General features: G+C 40.5%; 1 protein-coding gene across 21 annotated transcripts in view; it reads left to right on the top strand.

The window, feature by feature from the left end:
- Positions 1-23,817, top strand: part of FBRSL1 (fibrosin like 1) — a 501,797-nt gene that overhangs the window by 311,622 nt on the left and 166,358 nt on the right. For all 21 annotated transcript variants that reach the window (XM_039724311.1, XM_039724325.1, XM_039724314.1 and 18 more), the window contains one exon: positions 21,021-21,050. In XM_039724311.1, coding sequence (XP_039580245.1) covers positions 21,021-21,050 — 30 coding nt within the window. The remainder of the gene's footprint in view (positions 1-21,020; positions 21,051-23,817) is intronic.

Below are 23,817 nucleotides of genomic sequence, written 5' to 3'. Positions count from 1 at the left end.
GGCACGGTAATTAACATTCACACTGGAAAAAAAAAACCAAACCAAAACAAAAAGAACTGTCTTGTTTCTGTTGAAGCTTAATTGCTGTGTTGATTTTATCTTTTGGGTTTGTGTGTGTCAGTGAAGCCCCCACTCGTGCTCTCCTCTTTCTCTTCCTCCTTCCTCGCCCACCCTTTCCATTACAGATCCCAATATCAGTCTCATGGCAGCCAACAAAACACACACCATTGTCTGTGATCAGATCAGGATTCAGCCTTGAATCCTGCATCTTCCCATGAAGCAGGATGAGTTAACTATCCCTGCAGGTAGTTGTTGTTATCAATGCCCTCCTTGGCATTTAGGTGCTGCTAAACTCTTTTGTTGTGATGGTTTTAATACAAGCTGTGGTGTCTTGGACCTGGCAGCCGAGACTGGAGCAGCCCTGTTCCATCCTGCTGTGCTCCTCCAGAGTGATACCCTGGATCACAGCTCATACCTGCATCTCACACTGGTATCCAAAGAAAAGATTGCCAGCCCGAAAATATATCCTGGGAAATTGTCTAAATGCCCTTTAAAATATGGAAGAGTATTGTTCCCTGTCCTTTAAGGGAATAATGTTTATCCAGTGAGAGCTTTGGCACATGCCAGGTGTCACTTTTCTCAGGAAAGGAGACCTGATGCTTCCCAGGGCCTTCTCTGATCCATACCCATTAATAAACAGGAACAGAGAGAAGGCATAGCTGGTCTGTATTCTTCAGGCTTTCTACAGTAGCTGAAATGAACTTTTAGTTTTGCTGATGAACCGAGGTGCTGTACAAAGCCAGTCATGTTCACCTCCAGTACCCATTTTAGGCACTATGGGAAAATATGTGGCTGCAAAATGTTAATGGAAAGATAACAATATAGCCTGACTTAGCTTTTTTTTGGTGCAAAAATCAATATATTGTGATAAATGAGAAACTATTGTGCATTGTAAAGTAATATGATGACTTTAACACACTCACTAGTGTGCCTACAGCAGGAGTGTAGGAACAGGTTAACCACTCCTTAGCAAACTTTCTTAACCCCTAATTGTTAGCTGCTTTATCAATGAATACCTGAAAAATCCTTTTTTTAACCAGAAAATCCTGAACTTAGTCTTTATTGCTGCTGAAAGGGAAGGGAGTATGCTGATTTACCTACATGCCAGTCGCTCCATCAATGCAATGTAGTAAAACAATTGTGGCTTGGAAAATTTGCAGTTCATTTGCATTGAGGGTGAAAAAAAAATCTTTATTCAAAGATAATTATTGCTTAAGAACTTGCTACAAAAATACCAATGGATTTTTCTTTTTAAATATTGTTTAATATTCATAATATGTTACACAGAAGAAAAGTACATATCCCTACCAATCTGTCAAAGGTAGGACTGGTGAACAATAGATACTGTTCTACATGGGAAGTGCAAAAAGCTTTAGCTAGGATAAGGGTCATTATCATCATTAGTATTATCATTTTACTCCTCCTTAAACTCTGAAATAAATTGAACTAAGACTTTTCAACAGTTAAGAACCTGATGGAGTTTAATTAACCCGTTAAAGAAAATTCCACTACAGAGTTGAAAACTGATGAGGGGAAATTTAAATTAATGTATTTTAGTTGATCAAAGCACAATCCGTGGAACAAAAGCTTCTGAACATAATTTTTTTAGCCTCCCCTAGATGTTGAAGAGCATTAAGCCTGTAAAAATTATCATTAATGTATGTCAACTCCCCCAGTTTCATCTTCTGGTGACTTTGAGCAGATGTAGTTCACATTTATAACCAGCATGATCTTCATCAGAACATTCATGATTTTATGAAACAAGGCCCTTGAGACATAATGTTTTATTCCCTCAGGGTGAGATGTACCCATGAAGTGACTCAGATGGAAAGCTTGTCTCTGTTACACTGACTAAACTTTCTCTCTGTGGTGGCACCAAGACTGTCAAATCAGTGGGCGGCGTGGTGTGATTGGCAGTGCCGTTTTGAAGGTCGTTTTGCTCAATGTATTCAAAGTGAGACAGATGTGGCTTTTTTTTTTTCACTTCTTACTCTGATTAATTGCCTCATTCAATTTCAACTCTATTGCAGTTAAACATTAATTCAGTAGGACTTAATAATGTATTCATTTATGATCTTGCTTGTGCATTAATGACAATGATTTGCTGTTTTTTTAATTATAGGGATCCATGCAATGCGTATTTTACATCCACTTACAGGAAAATGCTATACACTCTTGTTCTTTTATGTCAGATAAATTAAACACTCAAAGAAGTGCTGAAGTACTTTATGAAATATTTCATTCTAAATATTTGCTGCAAAATATGTGTTGCTACAGACTCTAGCTTTAAAAACACTTGGCAAAGATTTGTATATACCTAGGGATTACATCTTTTCATACATTATGGGAGTGATAGTCCTAGACCTCTACAAGAGCCCACTACAGACAAATGTGCATCCTGCATAATAAGAAAGTGCCTTTGTTTCATTTTAACAGTAATTAGGAGGTTTGCTTTGTTTTGTCTTTCTTCTGCCTCAGTTCTTTTCAGTAACTCAGGCACTGGAGAATAAGTGGTTTAATGTGATTTCTGCATCATGTCAGTCTGTCTTCCAGCCATAGGGTATCACTAGGGGACCCACTTTCCCTGGTCCCCAAATACTATTTTTGACATCATCCCACAGAGATTTTGCTAAGCTGGAAGAGCAACTGTGATGCATCTGTAGTGTTTTAATTCTGCATGGTTTTTGTATTACTGGGACGTTCCTTGGTCACGTTTCTTATTCCATTAAAAAAACCCAGTTTTTGTTCTCTGAGCCTCCATTCTGTTTCTGCATCATAATGGAGCTCAAAAGTAAATATTCATACACTGAGTATTTCCTTGTTTTGTGCCTACTGTTTTGGTACATTTCATCTTTATTTTATTTCAAACCACGACACGCAGCGCCTGCTCCCGCAGATGTGGTTACCCAATCTTGCTCAGTGTTTTTATAGGATTAGAGCCACACGTCTTCCCTGCATTGCACTGGATACAGCTGCCTCCTGGGACCTCAGTCTCCATTCAGACATGGCTGGAGCTGCAGGTACTAGTTTGCCTGGTAATCCTCAGAGGTTACCAGATTGGGCATTAAGAGCCTTCCCGTTGGCCACATTCATACTACTCGTGGTTCCTGCCAGCATAATTACTTAGTGTAGCTTGAAAGGTCTGATCACCTACTGCTAAAATGGCACTTTAATGGGGATTACAGGTTTCCAGCTCGAGTGTTCAGTGGCTTTAATTAAGCAGGAAAAGGCCAGATCAGTAGCAGAGTCAACATCTCTCTGTTGGATGGCATTCTGGTTTGATCCTGGGCTCTGCATTGGTCCCGCGAGAATGATGTATTGGGATGGCCTTTTGGCTGTAAATGATTTTACATATTCTGCCACATACTGTTCCTCTAATGCAGATTTCATTCTCCACCACCTTACTGAAGTCCAGTTTCAAAATTTCTGATGGAAGCTGGGCAGGAATTTCTTCCTTTCTTTTTCTTTTTTTCCACTCTCCATTCTGAGGGTACATCCTTTTTTCCCCTTGTGCATGTCAGACTAAATATTTTTTTCATTCTCATTGCTACAGAACAATTTTTGGAAATATATTTGTTTATGTTCCACTAAGGCCATTAGATTTTTGAAGTTCAGCAAATGTTTACTGATTCCTGAGATATCTCTGTATCTCACAAACCAATGGGAGTATTTCTGGTGATGGTAGAGGGAGGTAAAACAGTGTTTTTGAAATAATTATCAGCCCTATCTTTCTGTCTTAAATATTTTCATCTATCTATCTTAAATATCTTCACTGGGGCATTGAATACGCCTTCTCTCTCCCTTTTATACATTTGTTTATCCACTTGAAATTTAAAGCATTTCTTTACATCTCGTGGCTTCTTCAGTCTTTGGGCAGATAGTTTAAACTTCTGCAGTTTCTTATTTACTGATCTGGATTGCATTGGGACATCAACCAGCCTAAGCCAGAAATTCTAATTAGCACTTTACATCTTCAAAGCATTGTACAAACGTGAACTAATCATATATTAATCATGCTGAATTTTATGTTGGCTTATGTATTCTCTCTCATGTGCTGTGTGTTATAACCATCATACTATGAGCCATGGTGTTGGAGAGATGGATCCAAGCTCCTCAGTGTTGTGTACTTTAGAAGAAAGGCAGTTGTCTCAAAATAGCTCCTACTGCTTTTTCTTCCTTTTCTTTAACATTTGGCACTATCAGTAGTCATTTGAAAAATGACTATCCTTATTTCTATGGATTGTCCAATTATGATTGCTCTAATCTGTTCACTCTGATTTTTGCTTCTGATTGTTGCTTCACTAAGCTGTTTTCTCTCATTATGTGGGTCCTGGAGTTGCTAAGTAGAATGTATCACTGGTTTAATTTTAAAAATACACCATGTAGTGTTTGTGCCCAAATTGATTCTTCTTCCCTAAGCCCATTTAATTAATATGGAATCTCTCTCTTGCTCCTTGCTATTTGTCTCTAAATGAAATAGTAAGGAGTTGTTAGGATACCAGTACTGGTGGGTTCAGTGAGAGCATGGCACTGTGCTGGGCTGTCTGTTGCAAATGCAACCCTGTTGTGCAGTGGTTCTGATCACATCTTGTCAGGCGTGGCTTAACTACCAAAAATAAAAATGCAGTAGATTTCTTTTTAATAGTCACTCCTTGAGTAAAATAAGTGAATTTAATTGTGAGGGAAATTAGCAAGAAAGCATCCAATCAAAGTGTCCTGGTGTCATACTGTGGGTAAATATTTAGAGCCTGGTCCTGTAGCATGTGAGTGCTGTCATTTCCCACCATCCCACCAACCATTTGCTCTTGCAAAAGCTGTGTCCAAATGATTTCCAAGCTTCAGGACAAATCCTTGTGGAGCTGTGCTGAACACCACAGGTTGGTAAGGAGCAGCAGAGCATCTGAGGTGCCAGGATGTTTGGCAGGTGCTTTAGGATCCTGAAGGTTTTCAGGTGACTGGGTGTTATGGAAACTTGTAATTCCTGCTGCCTGTGCTCAGAGGAGTATTTCTGATCTGAACCTCTATTAACTCTAGCATGATGCAATTTGCTTAGACATTACCGTGCTAATTACATGTTAACTTTTCATACTTACCATGTACTATACCTCCCAGAGGAAAATACTGTGTTCAGAACAAAAAAGATTTCGTGTTCATACACTTAAAATAATGCATAAGACTTTGGCAGGAACAGAGTATTGAAGTAATCTATCTTCCTAATAACTAAAATAAGCAGCATTGTGTTGTTGCTGTAGGAATTTTTCAGTCATCCTTGGTTAGTTATTTGAAATATGGTAGGATGATGGTTCCCACTCATATATTTCATTTGTTTGTCATCCTTTTCAGAATGAAAATTTCTGAGAACAGATTGTACTGAAAACTTGTATGAACTGCTTGCACAAAGTAGAAAAATTTGTGTGTGGACTAAAGTTACAAATACACTTCAGAGCGAAATATAACTTTTTGTTGACACTTAATAGTTTAGTACTGCATTTCTGGATATTACATTAAATCAGATCAATACAATAAATGAGGAAATACATCACACTGTGGATTTATCATGTGTGTCATTGTCTTTAGAGGTCATCAGATAAGCAAATAAGAAAGTGCTTTCTCATTTCTTATTTTCAATGAGCAATTACTAGTAATGTTGAAGTATATTATGCATCATTACTTATTCGGTGTCCTTTATTAAAAAAGAAGTGTAGAGGTTTAATGAAAGGTCTTTAGATAACCAGAAAGTTGAAGAATATAGGGAACTCACTTAAAGCAAATTTTTGATGAAAATTGAATATTATTGCTTCTCTTCTCTTAGCACTGTGTTCTCAAAACAGAACAGTGGGGTGAAAGATGCATTGCTGTTGTCCTCCAAGAGTCAGGAAAATCAAGGTTCAGAACCACTTGGCAAACTGTGGTTCAGGTTAGGAAGTGAATCCAGTTTTTGTGTGCACTCTTGTCTTCTGACCACTTCACTGCTTTCCAGACCTCCACTGTACGAGCAGCAGAGAGGAAGGTGAAGTGGATGTTTCCAGTAACATGAACAGGAATTGTTTCATTAACTCTGGCTCAGTACAGGAGAACCCTCCCTCCATCCCTGGTGGAGGAGCAGCCGGGGAAGGGAGGCAAAGCTGGAGCAAAGGTGGCTGATGTGCAGAGCCATGTCTCACTCTGCTGCACTAATGGTAGCCATGGCAACCCCAGGACATTAACTTATGCACTGATTGCAAGCCATGAGCATCAAAGCAAGTAATTAGGGAGACAAATGGGAAGTCTTGATGGATTCTTCCATCAAGATCAAAGCTTTATGTAAGTTTTTCGTTCATTTGGGAACAAGCACTGAGATATTTGTATGTTCTATTAGGCTATCAATGAAAATTGGGACCAAAGTTAGATTGTTTCATAATTTTTCAAGGAAGGGCCACTCAACTGAGCCCAAAACCATTTAATAGCCATGATGCTAAAGCAGGAATTGGACTTGTTGAATCAGGCCATTGGAGTATTCAGCACACACCATGATATTTTCAGGAGAAAATTGTGCTGAGCTAAGGTTTTCCATGTCATTACCAGGAATGTTAACTGTAACTCAAAAATTTTAGGAATGCAATTTTAAATCCATGACATGTGCGTCTAAAGATTCATATGATTAGGGGATTCACTCTGAGTATCTTCAGATCCAGAGCAGAGGAGAGTTACTGTCTGAAGTGTAATGACTTGTGCTATGTGAATGCTCTGAAGTGATGCTCTGTGTTCCCTTCTGCCTTTATACTTTAACACGTCTTCTTTAATTAAAGACACGGGGCAGCAAAAACCCTGTGGGCAGCATGAGGTCCTCAAACCAGAGGGGAGAACATAAATGGAATGATGCAACAACAACTAATTGTAGCGTAGATCTTTGCACAAACTTTTGGATGGGCAAGTTCTCTCAGTACTGGACATTTAAAGTGAATTTCCAAACACCTTATTTCCTATTTTCCCCCAAGTGCACACATTTCAATAACCATAGGGTCTATTTCTCTTTTTTCAAGATTTGCTTTTCTGAAAGGTAACTTGTCTAAATCAGGCAGGAGTTTTTCAAATCAGAGGAACTTCCACAGCACTCCATTGAGTACAGAGCTTCATGTGGGATGCAGCGATAGTCCCGAGAGCACCAATAACTTCATTTTGCTGGGATTTTAAGGCAGGCATTAATATTTGGGTTGGGCTTTCATTTTTAATTGATGAAGGAAAAGACTATCTGCCTTTCTTTGCTTCTTGATAACACAAGCTTCTCTTTAGTAACTTCAAACACCCCAATTCCTCAGTTAAAGGCGAATTAAGTTTTCCTGTATTTAAAATTAGCTCTCTGAGGGTGGTATCAGCTCTCTTTCTTTTATGTTTTAAGTCCCAGTTCTTTAATCTGTTTCTAATACATTCTGTTCAGCAATTTTGCATTTCTGTTTTAGTGGAAGCAATGCTGATTAATTCCTTCTTATGACATCTGTGGCTGCATCCTAGATTAAACCTACTCTAATACAGAGCCTATCATTAAGTGTTAAATATTCTTGCAAGGCTACTTAAATTAGATTCAACATCAGTGGATCATTTAGTAGAGAGTCGTTAATTCTCCATCTTATGGCAAGGCCACATTCTGGTGATGCTTTTAATCAGAAGATTATTGAGGTATGATTTGAAAGGGATATGCTGCCCATATTTTGCCTTTGGGCAAATTATGAAAGGTCAAGTTGCCAAGGAAACAAAACTAAGATAACATTACTAATTCCTGACTCCAAGAGTTGTCTTTCCTGATCATATCATTTGCTCACTGTACATGCTTAGAAAAGATACCAGCTGACAATATCTCTGCCATTTAGTTCAACAGAAAATGGCTTTATAATTCTTGCTCCTCTAGATAGTGTTCACAGTGATGACAAGGCTCACCAGAATACTTGGCCTCCATGGAATCCACAGATTGGTTGGTTTGTTCACAGATAAGGTAAATTATTCCTGATTTATGGAAGGGAGAAGAAGGAAGGGAAGGGTTACAATTTACATATTCAAAGATAGCTGCAAAGTTAAGATGTTACCGGTTTTGACAGGCTAATTTACAGCTCTTTAGAGAATCCTGATGTTCATAAAGTGAAGAGCACTTGATAACACAACTTCATTAAGGCCCCTCAAGTTAAACACTCCATTGCTTCTTCTGGTCACTGGTCAGGCCAGTGGGAAAGCCAGGAAGATTTCTCCAATATTTGCTGCTATCCTGGGTGTCATGCTTCCTCTTTTTCTGTCATTTTCTCTTCTCCTTTCCTATTCCAGGTGGGAAGCAACAGTATAGGATTGGCTCTGGTGCAAGAGAGGCTGCATGGAGCAGCAGCATGTTGTGATGAGTCTGTTCCTGCCCCTTTCTCCTTTCCATCCACGTGTGTGTGTGTGTGTGTGTAATATGTGTGTGTGCATGTTTCTGTTCAATTTCTCGCCCTTCCTTTGGAGAACTCATGAGAAAGGAATCATTTAATTCCCTTAAGTATCAACAACTGAGATTGTGGTAGATTCTGTCCTTAAATTTTCACTGGGAGCTGTGCTGTGTCGTAGGGCACTGCATAATGAATACGACCCTGCCAATCAAGACACTCTGTTTTATATCACTTATTACTAAATTGAAAATGGTGTTTTACTACAGCAATAAAGGGCTGGTACAGCATGAGGTACATTTTTATACAACTCTATGAACTTTGTCATTGAAAACATTATAGCCTTGAATTTGAGAGCACAGTGGAAGGCAGTATAATTTGATTACCTATATTAATCAAGTAGAGTACAACATATAAAACCAGTAATGCATAAGTCTGACTGGAGCCAGATAACCCTCTTGTGCATCTTAGAAAGATTTATTTTCTGTAATATAATTCATTTGACATGAAAGTATCATAATTGCAGTTGCTAGGAAGGATTTCTTTCTTTCCTTTTTTAGGGAAAAAAACTATCATGCTTTCAAAAGGAGTTTGTTCTTCTAAAGCTCTGCTTACTGAAAATTGAAAACAAAGATTTGTTTTTGTAATTGTGGCAATTATTCATTAGCCAGCTGAGCTAACACAGTGGTTTGTTTTGAATACTGCTTCTGCTTCATGAACAAGTATTAGGTGTGAATCTAAAAGAATATTTTTTGCTGTACATTGATTATTAGTGCTGTCATTCTCAGCCTGTGCTTCTAAAAGCTGCCCAGAAGCCCTTGAGCCTTCAGTTACCTGTACAAGTACTTTGCATAAGCTCTGAAAAGAACTTCCCCTCACTCACTCCATGAAGAGTCTTTAAGGCATATTTAAAGACACCCGACTGCCCTGCAGTCTGTGAAAACCCCCGTTGTTACTCGATATGCAGTAGGGACACGTACTAATAATAGCTTTATCGTGAGCTGCTGTTTATGCATTTTATTGCTGAGTGTGGCTGCAAACCACACGTGAGCTGGTTGGTGTATCACAGCTGATACAGCAACATTCACAAGTGAAAAAAGAACAACTGACTGTGCCACAGCTTCCCTTGGAGCAGGAAAACTTGCCTGCTTCATAGTGACAGTGCACACAAACTGAGAGGGGTTGAAATATCCTGGTCAAGGTATTTTCCAGTCCTTCAAACAGATTTCACATTTGCTTCTGTTCATCATAACTTACTGGAAAATAAAAGGTTTGTATAATTCAATGTGTTCTGACTCTGTGACAAATACATAATAGCTTGTTCCAGCTAATTATTATTTCCTCATTGTGCTAATGAAAGGTGATAGAGCCCATTCTCAACAGTGTTGGTAGCCCCATCTCATTATTAGTCCACAGAGCAATAAGTTGTTTTTTTCCATTTTTACTCTGTGATGGGGCATAATTCTCTAAGAGTGAATAACCAAGTTGTTATTTTCTTATCAAATTAGCTTGAAGTCTCTGCTATATTCTTTAGATTACATTGAAGATACCCAAATGTATGTCCTAGGCAATACTTGTCCTTCACTTGCAAGACTTACCTACTTTAATATTTCTAAGATCTAAATGGAATGGAAGGAAAAAAGCAGACTTAATTTGCATTGTATTAATGCTAATGACAACTGCTGGATATTGGGGGTGTGGGGGTGTGCAGAGGTGGTTTTTAGTTTTCATATTTAAAATCTTTTTTATTTCTCTCTTGGTGAATTTTGTTCCAGAGTAGATCACCTGTGGTGAGTGGGGCAGCATCCCTTAAGGTTTGTTTTAAAAGCAGTGGTTGAAATCTGAAAGCACATGCTCTGGATTTCCTTGGAGGAATAGGCCTTCTGTAGATGTCTCAATTCTTGTGCTAAATGTTTTACCAGATTTGAATTTTAATGTTCAATAACGCAAACATTAATGGTAGCTATAGTAAGCTTAATATTTTTTACCCATAACAACATAAACCTTGCTATGAGTTAAATAGCAGTAGAATTAAATAACATTAATTATTACATTAATTATATATAAGTATAGTTAATCTTGTCCCTGACAGCAACAGGGACTTTTAGTGACTAAAGGCATTTGGCAAAACAAAGCAGCTGATTCACATAACCTTCATATATTCATTAAGTGAAGAATGAGAAAGTTCTTTTCACTGAATTAATGTATTTTGAGAACACAATAGGTGCTTTAGATTGTTTTCCACGTTCAGAATCCCTAATGAAACAGTGCTCTGAAACATTCTATTTACCAGGGTAGTGGTGTGTTTGCAGGTGTGCAGCTGGTCAGCCCAGCCTCACCCACCTGAACTCAGCCTGGCTTCAGCCACTCCTGCCAGCTCCAGCCTAAGGCACAGCAGAGATTTGCCTTCACACCTGAGTCATGTCAGCCTGGTTCTAAAATTAGTCTCCTCTTCATCACGTTCATGTTATACATTTTTGGGCCTTCAGCTTGAATTTGAATGCAAAAAGCTGTAATATACCTCTGGGGGAACTTTAGGGTTCTCAGAAGGGTGTCTTCATACATAACCTGGTGTGTTCTCTTGTTGCTGCACCACTTGGACTTAAAGGGAGAAGTAAGGAGGGAAGGAAGTTGGCAGCAGAAAAAGTGTGTGTGTGTAAATATATACATCAAGAAATTAAATATATAAATGAAAAAAAAAAGAAAGCATTCACGTGAATGAGCTGTAAGAAACCACAGCAAGTTTGATAACCAGAAATCCATCACCCTGATTCCAGAGGGTGGCTGTCATTAAGCAGGATGGGGAGGTATTTGGAAATGCCTTTCCTCCTGAGTTCCATGCTGAAATCCTCTCTAACAGCTTCCTGCAGCTCTTAATGGTTCTGCACAGAGGGGAGACAGCCATGCATGCTCTCTACTAAATAAATATGTAAATGGAGCTCCCAAACAGAGTCACATACCATGGAGTCACATAGCTGACAATAACTGAATGCTTTCCATTAGAGGAGGGTACTTTAACAAATTCTGTTGTTTTGTACTGGCCCAATAGTTTTTGGTGACTCCACAGTGATGTGGACATGGCATAGTAATAGACTAGATTTGCAATCCAAATAGAAGAAAACCGATGTTTATAGTAAATGGGGAATTACTAGACAGATCATTATGGTTAAAGTGGCTTTTGACTATATCCATATTAAGTCCTCAACTCCTTAATTTTAGAGAAAGCTTATAAGCCCCTCTCCAAACAGCAGCAGCCTCTCATTGTTATAAATAATGGCTTTAAGCCATTTTTCTTCTGTTGGACATATCATCTAGGCATCCTTGCATTAAACAAAATTAGAGTTGCTCTGTGCAGTGAGCCACTGCAAATCCCATCTAGGTTTCTGCTCCTCTCAGGAGACCATGAGGGACCAAAGCAGCTGGGGCAGGGGTCCAGGTAACTCTGGGCCAGGAGGCTCTGGTAAAGGGGAGACAGCAAGGCAAGATGTCTCTTGCAAGCACTTGGTGTTAGTCATAGCCTAAAACAAGAGAAATAGAAAGTAATGGGTGTTTCTCTGGGTTTTTAGTAAAAACCCATGTACAGCTTCTGTAATGTCTCCAAGGGTGTCTGTCTAATGAAAAGAAATGAGTGACAGGTGACACAATGCCCAAGTGAGGGAAGAGTGAAAAGAGCTTGTGAGCACTTCAGAAAAGAAGCAGACTGCATCCCTTTTCTTGTCAGAGTTACCTCTGTTTTGTAAATTGGTGAAATGCAGTGTCAACCACTCAACTTTGTGTGCACTGTTCTTTCAATTAGCCAAGTGTGGCTGTGGGTGCACCACCAGAGATGGTGTGGAAACAAGGAGAGATAGGAAAGAGGTGAAAAAGCTTCAGTTCATTATTTGTGTGATCCCTGCAAATGCTGGGCTAAATGTGGTCCATAATTCACATTACCCTGTGGTGTACTCATAGACAGCACAAGTGAAAATTACCTCCTGCATTGTCCAGTCACTCTCCTTCTTAGCAAATATGGGCTGAAATTAAGCATAAAATTGTATGTTGGGTTTCCCAAGTTTTCCCAAGGGTGCAGAGATTCTACAACCGTAGATATAATGAGTCAATCCCAGTCAGTAAATGGACTTCCAGGCAGCTACATCAGCCTACCATTAAATACTTAGAATGAGTCCAGATAGTGAAAGTGAGGGAGACTATATATTGAGAGAAGTGTATTATAGGGGGATGGATGGATGGATGGATGGATGGATGGATGGATGGATGGATGGATGGATCTACTTTTTTCTGCCATTGATTAGAATAGATTGATTCTGGAAAGAGCATCATTAAGTCACCCAAAAATTATGGCAAATAATTCTCGTGGTATATCAAGGCCTGAAGTAGGAGGTATAATATGAAGTGAAAGTGAGGGAGACTATATATTGAGAGAAGTGTATTATAGGGGGATGGATGGATGGATGGATGGATGGATGGATGGATGGATGGATGGATGGATCTACTTTTTTCTGCCATTGATTAGAATAGATTGATTCTGGAAAGAGCATCATTAATTCACCCAAAAATTATGGCAAATGATTCTCGTGGTATATTAAGGCCTGAAATAGGAGGTATAATATGGTAAACCAGCCAGGAGGCCTCTCCTGAGGGTGGGACCAAACTCTGGTGTGTTGATGGCATTGGATGCCGACTTTTCTACTTTTAATGAATGTGTCTTTATTAAGCATTTAGGTAGGAACATTCTGTGTAGGCACCAGTAAAAGACTGCACTATGGAAAGATTTTTCTACCTTTCCTATTGGGGGGAAGGGCGGGGATGTGGGAAATGAAGAGAAATCAGGTGGTCTTACAGCTTTTTCAAGATGGGTTGGTCACTCTCTCCCTTGAACTTGGTAATTTTTTGACTTGGCTGGAAAGTAGGGAGCTGTAGATCTTATTTTGTAGATCTCAAGGAATAATTTCTGATTATCCCTTTATCTCCAAAGTGCTTTCCTGTGTATAGGTATAATAATAAAGAAACCATTTTCAGCATAAAAGATGTGCTTGTCAAACCACAGCAATGATTTTCCAGTTCCTGGCTTTTTAGTTGTGCAGCCTTCTAATATTTCTGCTTGAATTCTTTCACGACAGAAGCAAATGAAAATTACACCGTGGTTTTTAGGTCTCTGTTCCCTGATTTTTGCTTGTCATGTCATGAACTTCTTCGAAGCAGTGAAATGGCAGCCCATCTCCCTGAGAGCTCCAGACAGATTTCTAAAGTTGTCTTGTTAACAGCTTGTCAGAAACCTACATTTCAGTCTCGCTGAGTTTATATCATGCAAAAAAAAAAAAAAAAAAAAAAAAAAAAAAAAAAAAAAAAAAAAAAAAGTTGCTGGAAATTATGATTTTTACAGGTTCTGACATTTTTCTAAAGAACTGAAATGCTCAAGGCTGCTGTCTCCCTTAACAGGCTGTGCTGTTTTGGGTAATATTCTGCGTTGCATCAACTGAACATCAGAGCAACATTCAGTTTCTTCCCTTTAACATGTTCTTTGAATTATTTAAGGTGTTTTGATGTTGGCTAGAATTCGTAACAAAGTCCTCCAGCTTTTATCCTAAAATATCAAAAAGGTTGAGAGTTTTTCCTTCCCCCTCCTCCCTTTTCTCCCTCTTCCCTAGCCCTTCCTCCCTCCCTCCTCCCGCTTTTAATAGATCCTTGCATGGATCATCAGGGGACTTTCTTTTATGTTGTACAGCATGAAATGACTTAGTCAGGGTCTTCCTGATTAATTTATGAGTGCTATGAAAAAGGGAAGGGGGGAAAAACAGTCCTTGAGGGATTGACCCTAAGCTGCAGCAGATCAACTCAATTTTATGGAATGAAAAGAGACTTAAACAGTATTTTTAGCGTCGGTTTCTCAACCCACAGAGGTAGAGAAGCTCCCTGCATCCAGCAGGCTGGAGCAGGGCAAGAGGTGCCCATCTCTCCGGGTGGCTGATGGAGTGGAGCTCGAGTCTTTGGAGGCACCGAGCACGTTTAGAGTTAAAGCTGTGACAGATTGGTGGATTAATGTGCTCTGCCTCCAAGGGACAAATGCTCTTTTTTTTTTTTTCCTTTTCCCCTTTTCCCTTCCCCTTGCTCCCTCCTTCCCCACTCTGGGCTTGCAGATGACAGCTGCTGGTCACTTAACAAAATGTCCTCTTGATTGCTGCTTCACAACAGGGGCCCCCTCAGACCAAACAGCACATAGCCCATACAATGCATCACTGCCCCTCAAAATTAGTTATAGTGCTCTGGGCTATTCTCGGCTGCCATAGCTAATACTCTCTTGCTGTTCTTCTCTCTCCCCCTCGCCCTCCCCCTCTGCAGACAAAGGCTCAGCCTATACATCTGTAGTGCTCATAACCTCCCCCTTCCCCCAGCCAAATGCTGAGGAGAGAAAGGGAAAAAAAAAAAATTGCTGCCCTGAGGCTCAATCTGTTTCTTACAGCTCTACCCCGGCACTTGGAAGCCTGAGCTGGTCTAGCCATGGGGAGGCCCTGACTCATTTCATCAAGCTGTCAGGGAGGCAGTGGAGCTAAGAGGACTCTGCTGCCTGGGGCAAGTTCAAGTCAACATTCGATTTCCGTCCTCCCCCCGGCCCCCGCCTTTTGCTTGGACACTTTCTGTGCTCTGGAAAGCATCTAAACTTCTCCCCGAGCTGCAGCAGCTCACAGCTTCTTGCCAGGAGGAAGGACTTGTGGGACCTTATAAAGGACACAGTGGCAAAATTGCTGCAATAAATCAGTGGCCCTCTGACACTTGGCGGTAGCTTAATGTTTTGGCACTTTCTTTCCTGTGTATGCCTCAAGTCCCATTAGCAAGCTTTTCTGTCAGTCTGGCTCATGATAAAACTCTCTCTTCCTATCATCTTAAGCAAGCCCCTGCAGACATGAATCTGATGCCAGGCTTAATAGGAAACAACACCCTCCCCTGCACACACAAGCGCGCATCCATACGCACCGCCACGGCTCCTGGGAAGTCAGCTCAGAGGGCATGGAGAAGGGAGGGCTCTTAAAAACAGGCTTGATTTGCCTCCTTCCTTTAAAAGAAACATTAACAACCCGGGATTTAAGCTTGGTACTTCCCCAAGGCTTGCTATTAAAAGAAAACTCAGTAACTAAATATGGTTGGAAATAATAAGATAGCGGTAACATGGCTGTGGCGTGGGTGTGCAGCTGCATAGGTGTCTACACTGTTCAGATATTCTGTGCAACTCTCTTCATACATATTCTACCCTGCCAGCTTTCATTGTAATGTTATAGGCAGTATGTTTAACATTTTGTCTCCTCCTCAGCCTTGCACTTCCCCAGACAGTTCTAGTTGCAGATAGACTGGTTGGATTGCATGTCCCTCCGGGCTGGGATCTGTTTCTTCACATGGCTAGCTTAATCATAATATAAATAATATCTATAGGTATGTGTGTTTATGTGGAGAGGAAAAAAACAAGCCTTTCTCTCTCAGCTGTCTGGGCAGGAACCTGTAACTCCTGTGCTGTGCAGTGTCTGGCACAACGGGGCCCACAGCCTTGGGACTGTGCAGTCACAACTTAAATCAAAAACCACTGGGTTTGGGTGAAGTAGGAGATAATCATCTTTGTGTGGATAATCTGAAGTGACTTCTCAAAAGCTTGGAGGAAGTGGCTCCATTTGAAATAACCATATTTCTCTGCACCGATTGTGACATAACATCAGGTATTGCCAGTCTTGTTGCAATCTTAGGAGACTTGGTTGGTTTTGAAAGCTCTTATTCCTGGTAATACACAGTTTACATGACTATGTGATGTCAGGTTTTTTTTATGTGAAGAAAAGCTGGATGATGTAGTAGTTAAAACATTGGGGGTAAGAAAAGAGTCGAAGGACATTCTCCTGATTCCTAAACTCATCAGAAAAGAATTAGAATCATAGTACAGCTTTAATATAGCTTGTAAGGACCTGAATGCCAGTTAATGGTAAGAGAAGATACTTTGCCAAATGTGCTGTTGCCTGTTTTACAGTAGCCATAAGTCCATCTTCATCCCTCTTGAGGTGGTTTGTAGAAGGAGGTGATGGAGTGCATCACAGCTCATTGCCTGGTTGGAAAGCCGTGATGGAGGGGGGTCTTGTAAGGAGAGATTTCACCCCAGGCATCCCAAAAATGACAAACCACGAGGCCCAGTCTACACACATGGATGCTCCATCTGTGATTCCTGAGTTTTGTGTTGTCCTGCTGAACCTCACCTCATGGGAGGCTTCCTTCCAACGGGAATCTGTCACTGCAAGAAATTGTTTCCAAAAAGCTGCGCAATTAGGGGTCGACTTTGCAAACATTCTTGGTGGAATTGAGATACAATTGGCACAACCCAGTGAATAATCCCTTTAGGAGCCTTTATGAACCCTGTACAATGGCTGTTTACAGTCCTGCTTATAGACCAGGAGTGTTAACAGGACTTTAGAAAAATCCAGGTAATTGAAGCTTTTGTCTTTCAATGAGCCCCTGTTGCTTTCAACAGTTGCCATTCTCCACATTTTCTTTAACTTTTTTTGTTTTGACAAGGGCTTTTGTCCCTCAACAACAGCAGCGTGGGAGGTGAGCCTGGCTGGGTGGTGGCCTCAGCCTTCGCAGCATGGCCTCCTCCTCCTCCTCACACAGGATAAGTTGGCTTTTAAGGCACGGAAAAACCTCTGAGGCCAAACCAGCGTTTCTCCCGTGACTGCATTATTCATTCCAACACCCCAGGGATGCAGGGTCCCTGCCTCAGCCTCTGTGCTGAGCCGGGGCTCTGCGGGGTGAGGAGGAGGCTGGAGGAGAGCAGGCGTGTGAGGCCGAAGGAGTTCCCACAAAAACTGAGCCAGCCCCTCGAAACTGGGGCTTTTCCACACACACACCCCGGCCCAGGGGAGGGAGAGGGGTCAGCAGTGGTTCTGCTTTTCACAGCTCTGTCTGGGCCTGTTTGGTTTTGCTGGCGTTGGCTTTTCTGTGCTGTTGCTCGTTCAGCAGCCTCTGGGTTCCTGTTTCTTGGTGCAAGTGTGGGAACCTGTTCCTTTTCCGTAAAACAAAGAAAACCTGTGGGAATTCTGAAGCTTGGGGCCTTTTCCACCAAAGCTGGTTGTATTTTCTTCAGGGGTTGGTGGGAGGTTGGCATAGGTTGGTAGCCATGAGTCTCAAGTTTTTATTTTCTTGTATGTTAAGCAGAAGTCCAAATTTTATAAATATCAATGTGTTAATTCTTCCCCTCATCCTGTAGGCAGTTTGGAACATTCTCACACGGATTAAGATAAGTGTTTTGGTGGTTTAAAGCCAGGTAGGAACCAAGACAAGGGACAGCTCGTGTGTGTGAGTGATCCCACATGGCTGCAGAGGGGGCAGAGGATTTGCTTTCACAAGGCAAACAAGAAATTAGGCAACTCACTGCCACAAATGCAGTTTTTAAACCACTCATCTTGCAGTCACAGCTTCACAGAAGGCTCTGTGTCCACACGGAGCCACATTCACATGTGGATCTGCATCCACAGCCCTTCTGCCTTCTGCAGTTTCCAGACTGATGCAATCATGATTAAAGTAAGGAAGATGTAAGCTAAAATGAAACAAAATTCTTTTCTGTCTTTTCCATTTTAAAAGCAATTAATTATGAAGTCTTTACAGATCCTGAATGGGGAAAAATGTATCCTCAGAGAGCAGATGTTTGCTTCATTCATATGTCTGTTTATAAAATCTAGCATGTGGATTTGATGGTTCACTGGCTTTTTGCAACTTTCACTTATCTACATGAGACAAAGTTGCATATTGGTACAAAGCAAAATTAGGCACCTAAAAAAAGCAGTTCTGCACCTTTTATTAATGTAAACCATCTGTAAGAGGGCTTTATACTCTTTATAGGTATACAAATTTTGGAGGTCATCTGTTTTCAACAAGAAAAACCCTCTTGTCTTTTTTTTTAACATCATAAGCAGTAAGAATTATGAAGACAAGTTTTGTTACAAAAACCAGAGAAGACTAAAATGCTACTTTGTATTTGAATAATAATGGTTACCAAAGTTCAAAAAATTGTTTACATCTCAAATATTTTCAAGCTAAATTTGGTAATGTTTACAGTACTGAGGTTTTATTCAACCAGGACTCATAGGCAGAAGTGTCTGAGACTTAGTGATCATTTTGAATGCTTTCTAGTCAATGGATTTCAAAGTTTAATTTATTTGGTTATTTTATTACTGCAGTGTGTAATTTTTAAGCCCCTGTTAGAATTAAAATTTGTGTTGATATTGCCTAAGCATACAATTTGAAGAAACCCATAGCTGAGTGTGCTAACTTATTTTTATGCCATTCTTGCAATAGATGTAATTCTGCTGTAACATGCTTTAGTCTGAACAATAAATCACAGAGTCAAAATATTCTGCCTCTAAAATATGAGCGTTCATGTGAATGAGCACCAAGATTAAAATGGTAACTTAGGATACTTCAGTGTAGACAGGCTTTAAAGAGTAAAATAACAAGGTCTTTGTGACCCACTCCATTATGCCAATAATTTGGAGGAATGCACAGTCCCTGTAGCATTAGGGCTTGATTTGAACTCCCCCTGGGTGGAGGTGAAAGGCTTCCCTCCACTCAGGCAGTGTTTCTCAGGAGCATGTAAATAATAAGAAGTGGACTGCTGTGACTGCATCTTCCCCCACCCCCAGCTCAGTTTTGATGAATGTGTTGCTCTGTCAGCGTGAATTATTGCTGTCTTGGGCAAGCACAAGTGCAGCAGGTACTGGGGCAGCCTTTGCCCAGCAAACCTGTTTCAGCTTGTCTCAATGTGATGGACAATTAGTCCCATTCCAAGCCCAGAGCAGACACTTGTAATTGTTTGTGGTTGCGTGACACGGGTTTGGGGAAGTCAGCAGATGGCTGCTCATGGTGATTTATCAGGATTGAGTGCACTTCTGGTTTGTGAAAAAAAAACAGAAACTGTGTTTCGTATGATTTCCAAAAAGGTCAGTGACAGAATAAAAGTCACAAAAAAGGCAAAAATGGCTTGTGGCAAGGTATTTACTAAAGACATGGCTATCTGATGTTCTCGCCTACTACAAAGCAATTGGCTGGGACTTTGTGCAGTTTGCTGGTATTAACTCTGGTTTTTCCCATAGAACTTGCCCACTCACAGCTCCAGGCCCCTGCAAGGCAGTGTCCTATTACTTCTTCCATTTTTCTTCAGGTTCTTTCTTTTCCAGAATGGTTACACATACAATTAGATCTGTGCACATCCTGCTAAACAGTCAGATTTCTCTGTGAAAAACATGCTGTGGATCATGTGGGGCAGTGTAAAATGGTTTCCTTTTGAAAGAAAAAGAGTTCTCTTTAGTCAAGACTGTAGAAAAACAGATTCCCTAAACCAAGCATTTTCACTGCAGTAAAATGGGAAGAAGGTGTCAGTCGGGAAGCTGAGCACTCTTCACTGCAGAATCACTGAGGGAGATTCCTTCAATATATTGGGGCTGTTTGTGTGCTTTGCGTGTTTCAGAGAATTTGATTAAATATTGTCTCATAAATCAGCAGAAAACTGAGAATGTAACAGCTGAAATTTCTGCTGTGTGACTTGAGGATTAAAGAACGTGACAGGAAAGATTCCCCTACCCCACTCCAGGAGGAAATCTGGGCAAAATGACCAAACAGATCTATTCCTGTTACATTCATGACACCGAATCATGTGTGCTCTCATGGACCATTTCCACATTTGGGGTTTGTCACTGCTGGCTTGCAGAGTCACCTCTTTGTTGACCCAGTGAACTCTTTAGGGTGCTGCCAGTTACAGAAACCCACCAGGCCATCCCATCAGCAGCTGGCTGAAGGAGAAAGTTCCCATTGGGCACCAAGGCTACAGAACACACTGACCACTTCTGTCAGCATAACAGACACCAAGAGATTTGCTGCTGCTCCCAGCTGTAAATCTCTCTGAGCTCCAGCCAGCAAGATATGCATGTCCTGAAATGTTCAGTGCTCAAGTTATCTTTCCATCATTTGTGCTGTGAAAATAGAGCATTTCATTTTCAGAGCCTGAAAGAGATTGCACTCCAAAACTCCTTAAGTAAACACTTCCTCCTGGGATCGTGATCTCATTCAAACTAAAAAATGTACCAGAATTTATGATGTATTTTAATTACTATTCTTGGTACCACTCATTAAATTAGAAATTGATTTCCAGTTTCACAGTTTCCTTGTTAGATGGCAAAGTGCTTATCAAGGTGAAGCAATGCAAAACTGTTACTATATATTCCATGATTTGGGATGATAAAAAGGCATGCTTTTTGTTGTGGTACTCATGTTACAGTGGTTGTTATAATGCATCACTGAATGTCTTTTTTGTTTAAAGTTTGCTTTCCCCCATCCAAGTAAGAGTACACCATACATTTGTATAAGAGAGGATATGGCTTTCTGTGGTTTATGCTAGCAATGTAAAAGGCATTACTGCTGACATCAGAAGTGTGTTTCATTGAACTGTGAACATCATAAACAGCTATCCTAAAGATTTAAGAGGATGATGCAAAAGATCCCTATACAAAAACGTGTTTCTCAAAATCTTTTTTCTCTCTCTCTAATCCACAGTGTGACAGCGAGAGCGATATTGACGATAAGGTAAGACTGAATTTTCTTATTTCATGTGCTTGGAAATTCCCTGATAGTCAAAATAAGAATGAATTTGAAAATAACATTTTCCTCCAGTCTTTATGTCAAATTTAAAAATATCTACAATTGAATGAAAAAGCATCAGATCTGCTACTCTGTGATCTTCACTAGCTTCTATTTGCAGAAAAGAGAGTCCTGTTAACATAATAGTCTTTATTGATTATTATGTGAGCATTTTGTGAGACCTGAGTTACAGCATTAGTGCTGTTTCAGAGGAAGTTTCCACTGATAACTTGTCAGGAGCCAATATTGTATATATAGTAACCTTTGAAGATGTCAGCTTTGTAATCAGTTAGAAGATGGGACCTGCCCTCCCAAGGCAGTGTGGTAACTGTCAAGGAGTGTTTTGTCATGATGCATGCATATTTATCACAGAGCAATGATTTTTCTGACCTTCTTTTGAATACAGAGGTTGGTCATTGAAAGGTTGTAGTTTGTGTATGGGGATTTCTTGTTCACCTCTGCAAGGAAAACAGACAAGTCCCACTGTGTAGCACCAGTGGCACCATGCTTTTAAACATCAAATATATAAAAGACTTGAGTATTCCTTGCCAGCTTCTGGCAGATCAAACCTGTCAGTCTCAGGTCAGCTCTTCATCAAACCTTTATTATATTTTGGCTGTCCAGTGTCTTGCATTCATTGATGAGAGGCTGTGGCACAGTTTTCTCCTGGATCAGCATTACACAAGTGCAGGCTGACTTCAGGTAGCCCTGTGTCCCCAGCAGCACACCCAGCTGCATCAGAGGTTACCATGAGTTCAAGAGACTGCTCTGAAAGCTTTTTGTTCGTATTGTTAGAGCTTTAGAAACATTAGGGCTTCTTCAACTTCTTCTTTTAAAAATCCCATCAGATACTAAATATTCTTGGAGTGTGGCAAAAGCTGTGTTTTGAGATGGCGGCTTGATTGAAGAGAAACATTTAAATAGTGTGTTGAATGAAAGATACTGTACATATTTTGTTTTATATTATTTTAAATTTATATAAGCATATATGTATGAAGTCACTTGCTGAAACCACCCCTCTCCCCAAGTTCTGTTTCTTACAAGGTTACACAGCAGCAGAGCTGACAGCAGGGGTGGTGAGGGTGAAATATTGTTCCCTAAAAGCTTAGATACCATGGGGTTAAAACGTTTCTCAGACTGCCCAATCAAAGGAAGTAAAAGCAATCACTTAGAAAACTGTTTAAAGATCTGCCAGTCAAAGCTCAGATGAAGTTGTAAGTGACATGTAGTTTTATTATACAGCTATGCTATTAATGATTATCTAAATTACACTGGTAGACCCAGCTAGAGGCATTACATCTGAGACTGACGTTTGTTAGATTAGGTTTGACTTCACCTTGTAGAGAAGAAATTGAAATCTGAACAACATTGATTAGCTTTCAGAATGTGGGATCTGAGGTTACCTTCAGAGGAAGCTGCATTGTGTTTGGCTGGTAACTTGCTGTCCTTTACAGCAAATGAAAGGCTATTATAGTGTTCCTTACCATTAATATGACATTTCTTTACATTTCTGTAACTGTAATTTGACTTTCTAGGCTCACCTATTTCCCACCTACCTTCTCCTTAAGGTGACTCTGCCTTAATAATAACAACATTTCTTTTCTTCATAAGGAGAGCAGCACAAGATCATCATCTTTCTATCTCTTGCCTGATCTGCAGAGATGTGAAACATGACACAGTACTGTTAAATAGGTGTCTGGAATTAAGTGGGGTTGTTTTTCTTGTCAGCAAAGATGTGGGCACATGCACATAAACTCACCAGGGTTGAAGTGAAGTTGCTTCAAACCTTTCATGGGGATAATGTGAGTGCAACATTGCCTTCCAGTTGGGGAACACAGGGGCAGCCTGACTCGCTCTGCTCATACCTGACATTCTGCACTCCCCTGGAAACTCGTTCAGTGTTTGTCTAAAACTTAATCTGACTGATGCAACAAAGAGCTGTAAGAATTTTGGTGTGACTGTCCTGAGGGACTACACTCATTTTCCTCCTCCCTGTGATGGCAGAACGTGTCTCCTGCCAATGCTCCCAGGCTATTGCAGCCAGGTGGAGCATTCAGCACAGTGCCTAGCCCAGCACCAGCCTTCCCAAATTACGTGGTGGGTCGGCTTCTTTCCCCACTGCTGCAGAGCAATGCTGCCTGGTCAGCAAGAACCAGCTTTTTCAAGCTACACCTACACATGCTGGCACCAAGGAAGGGCAGGGCAGGAGTTACTAATGTACTTTTGATTTGCATGACATTTTTTGTTAGTCATAAACAGCAGGTCAGTGTTGCCTGCATAAAACTCACGAGGAAAGCAGACAAAAAAAGTTTGTGTTCAAGTACAAACTGAGTCAGCGACTGAGCTAGAAGCAAAACTGAAATTTTCCACCTCCTACTTCTTCCTCTGTACCATGCTAGTAATTATCCACTATTTATTTAGTTCATAGGTGTATGGTCTATTGAGCTCCTAATGTTTTCAAACATAGATGTTGGGGTAAAATTAAGGTTTTACCTTCACTGCATTGTAAAATATAAACACACTCCTGATGGTTTGGTTTTTTCCCTTGTGCAGGGCTCCAGGGGAGAAAAGCAATTGAGCATAGTGAGTCACATGTACAGTGTATCAGAAAGAGGAGCCATTACTGTAGTGCAAGGTACAGTTTCACAGCAGATTGTGAGTGTTTCCAAACATTGCACTGCTGTTTTTAATAATTGGAGAAGAGGAGCTGAAG

The sequence above is a fragment of the Passer montanus genome, unplaced genomic scaffold (genome assembly GCF_014805655.1).
Source record: "Passer montanus isolate IOZ18808 unplaced genomic scaffold, ASM1480565v1 scaffold53, whole genome shotgun sequence".
NCBI lineage: Eukaryota > Metazoa > Chordata > Aves > Passeriformes > Passeridae > Passer > Passer montanus.
This window is presented reverse-complemented; position numbering and strand designations above follow the sequence as displayed.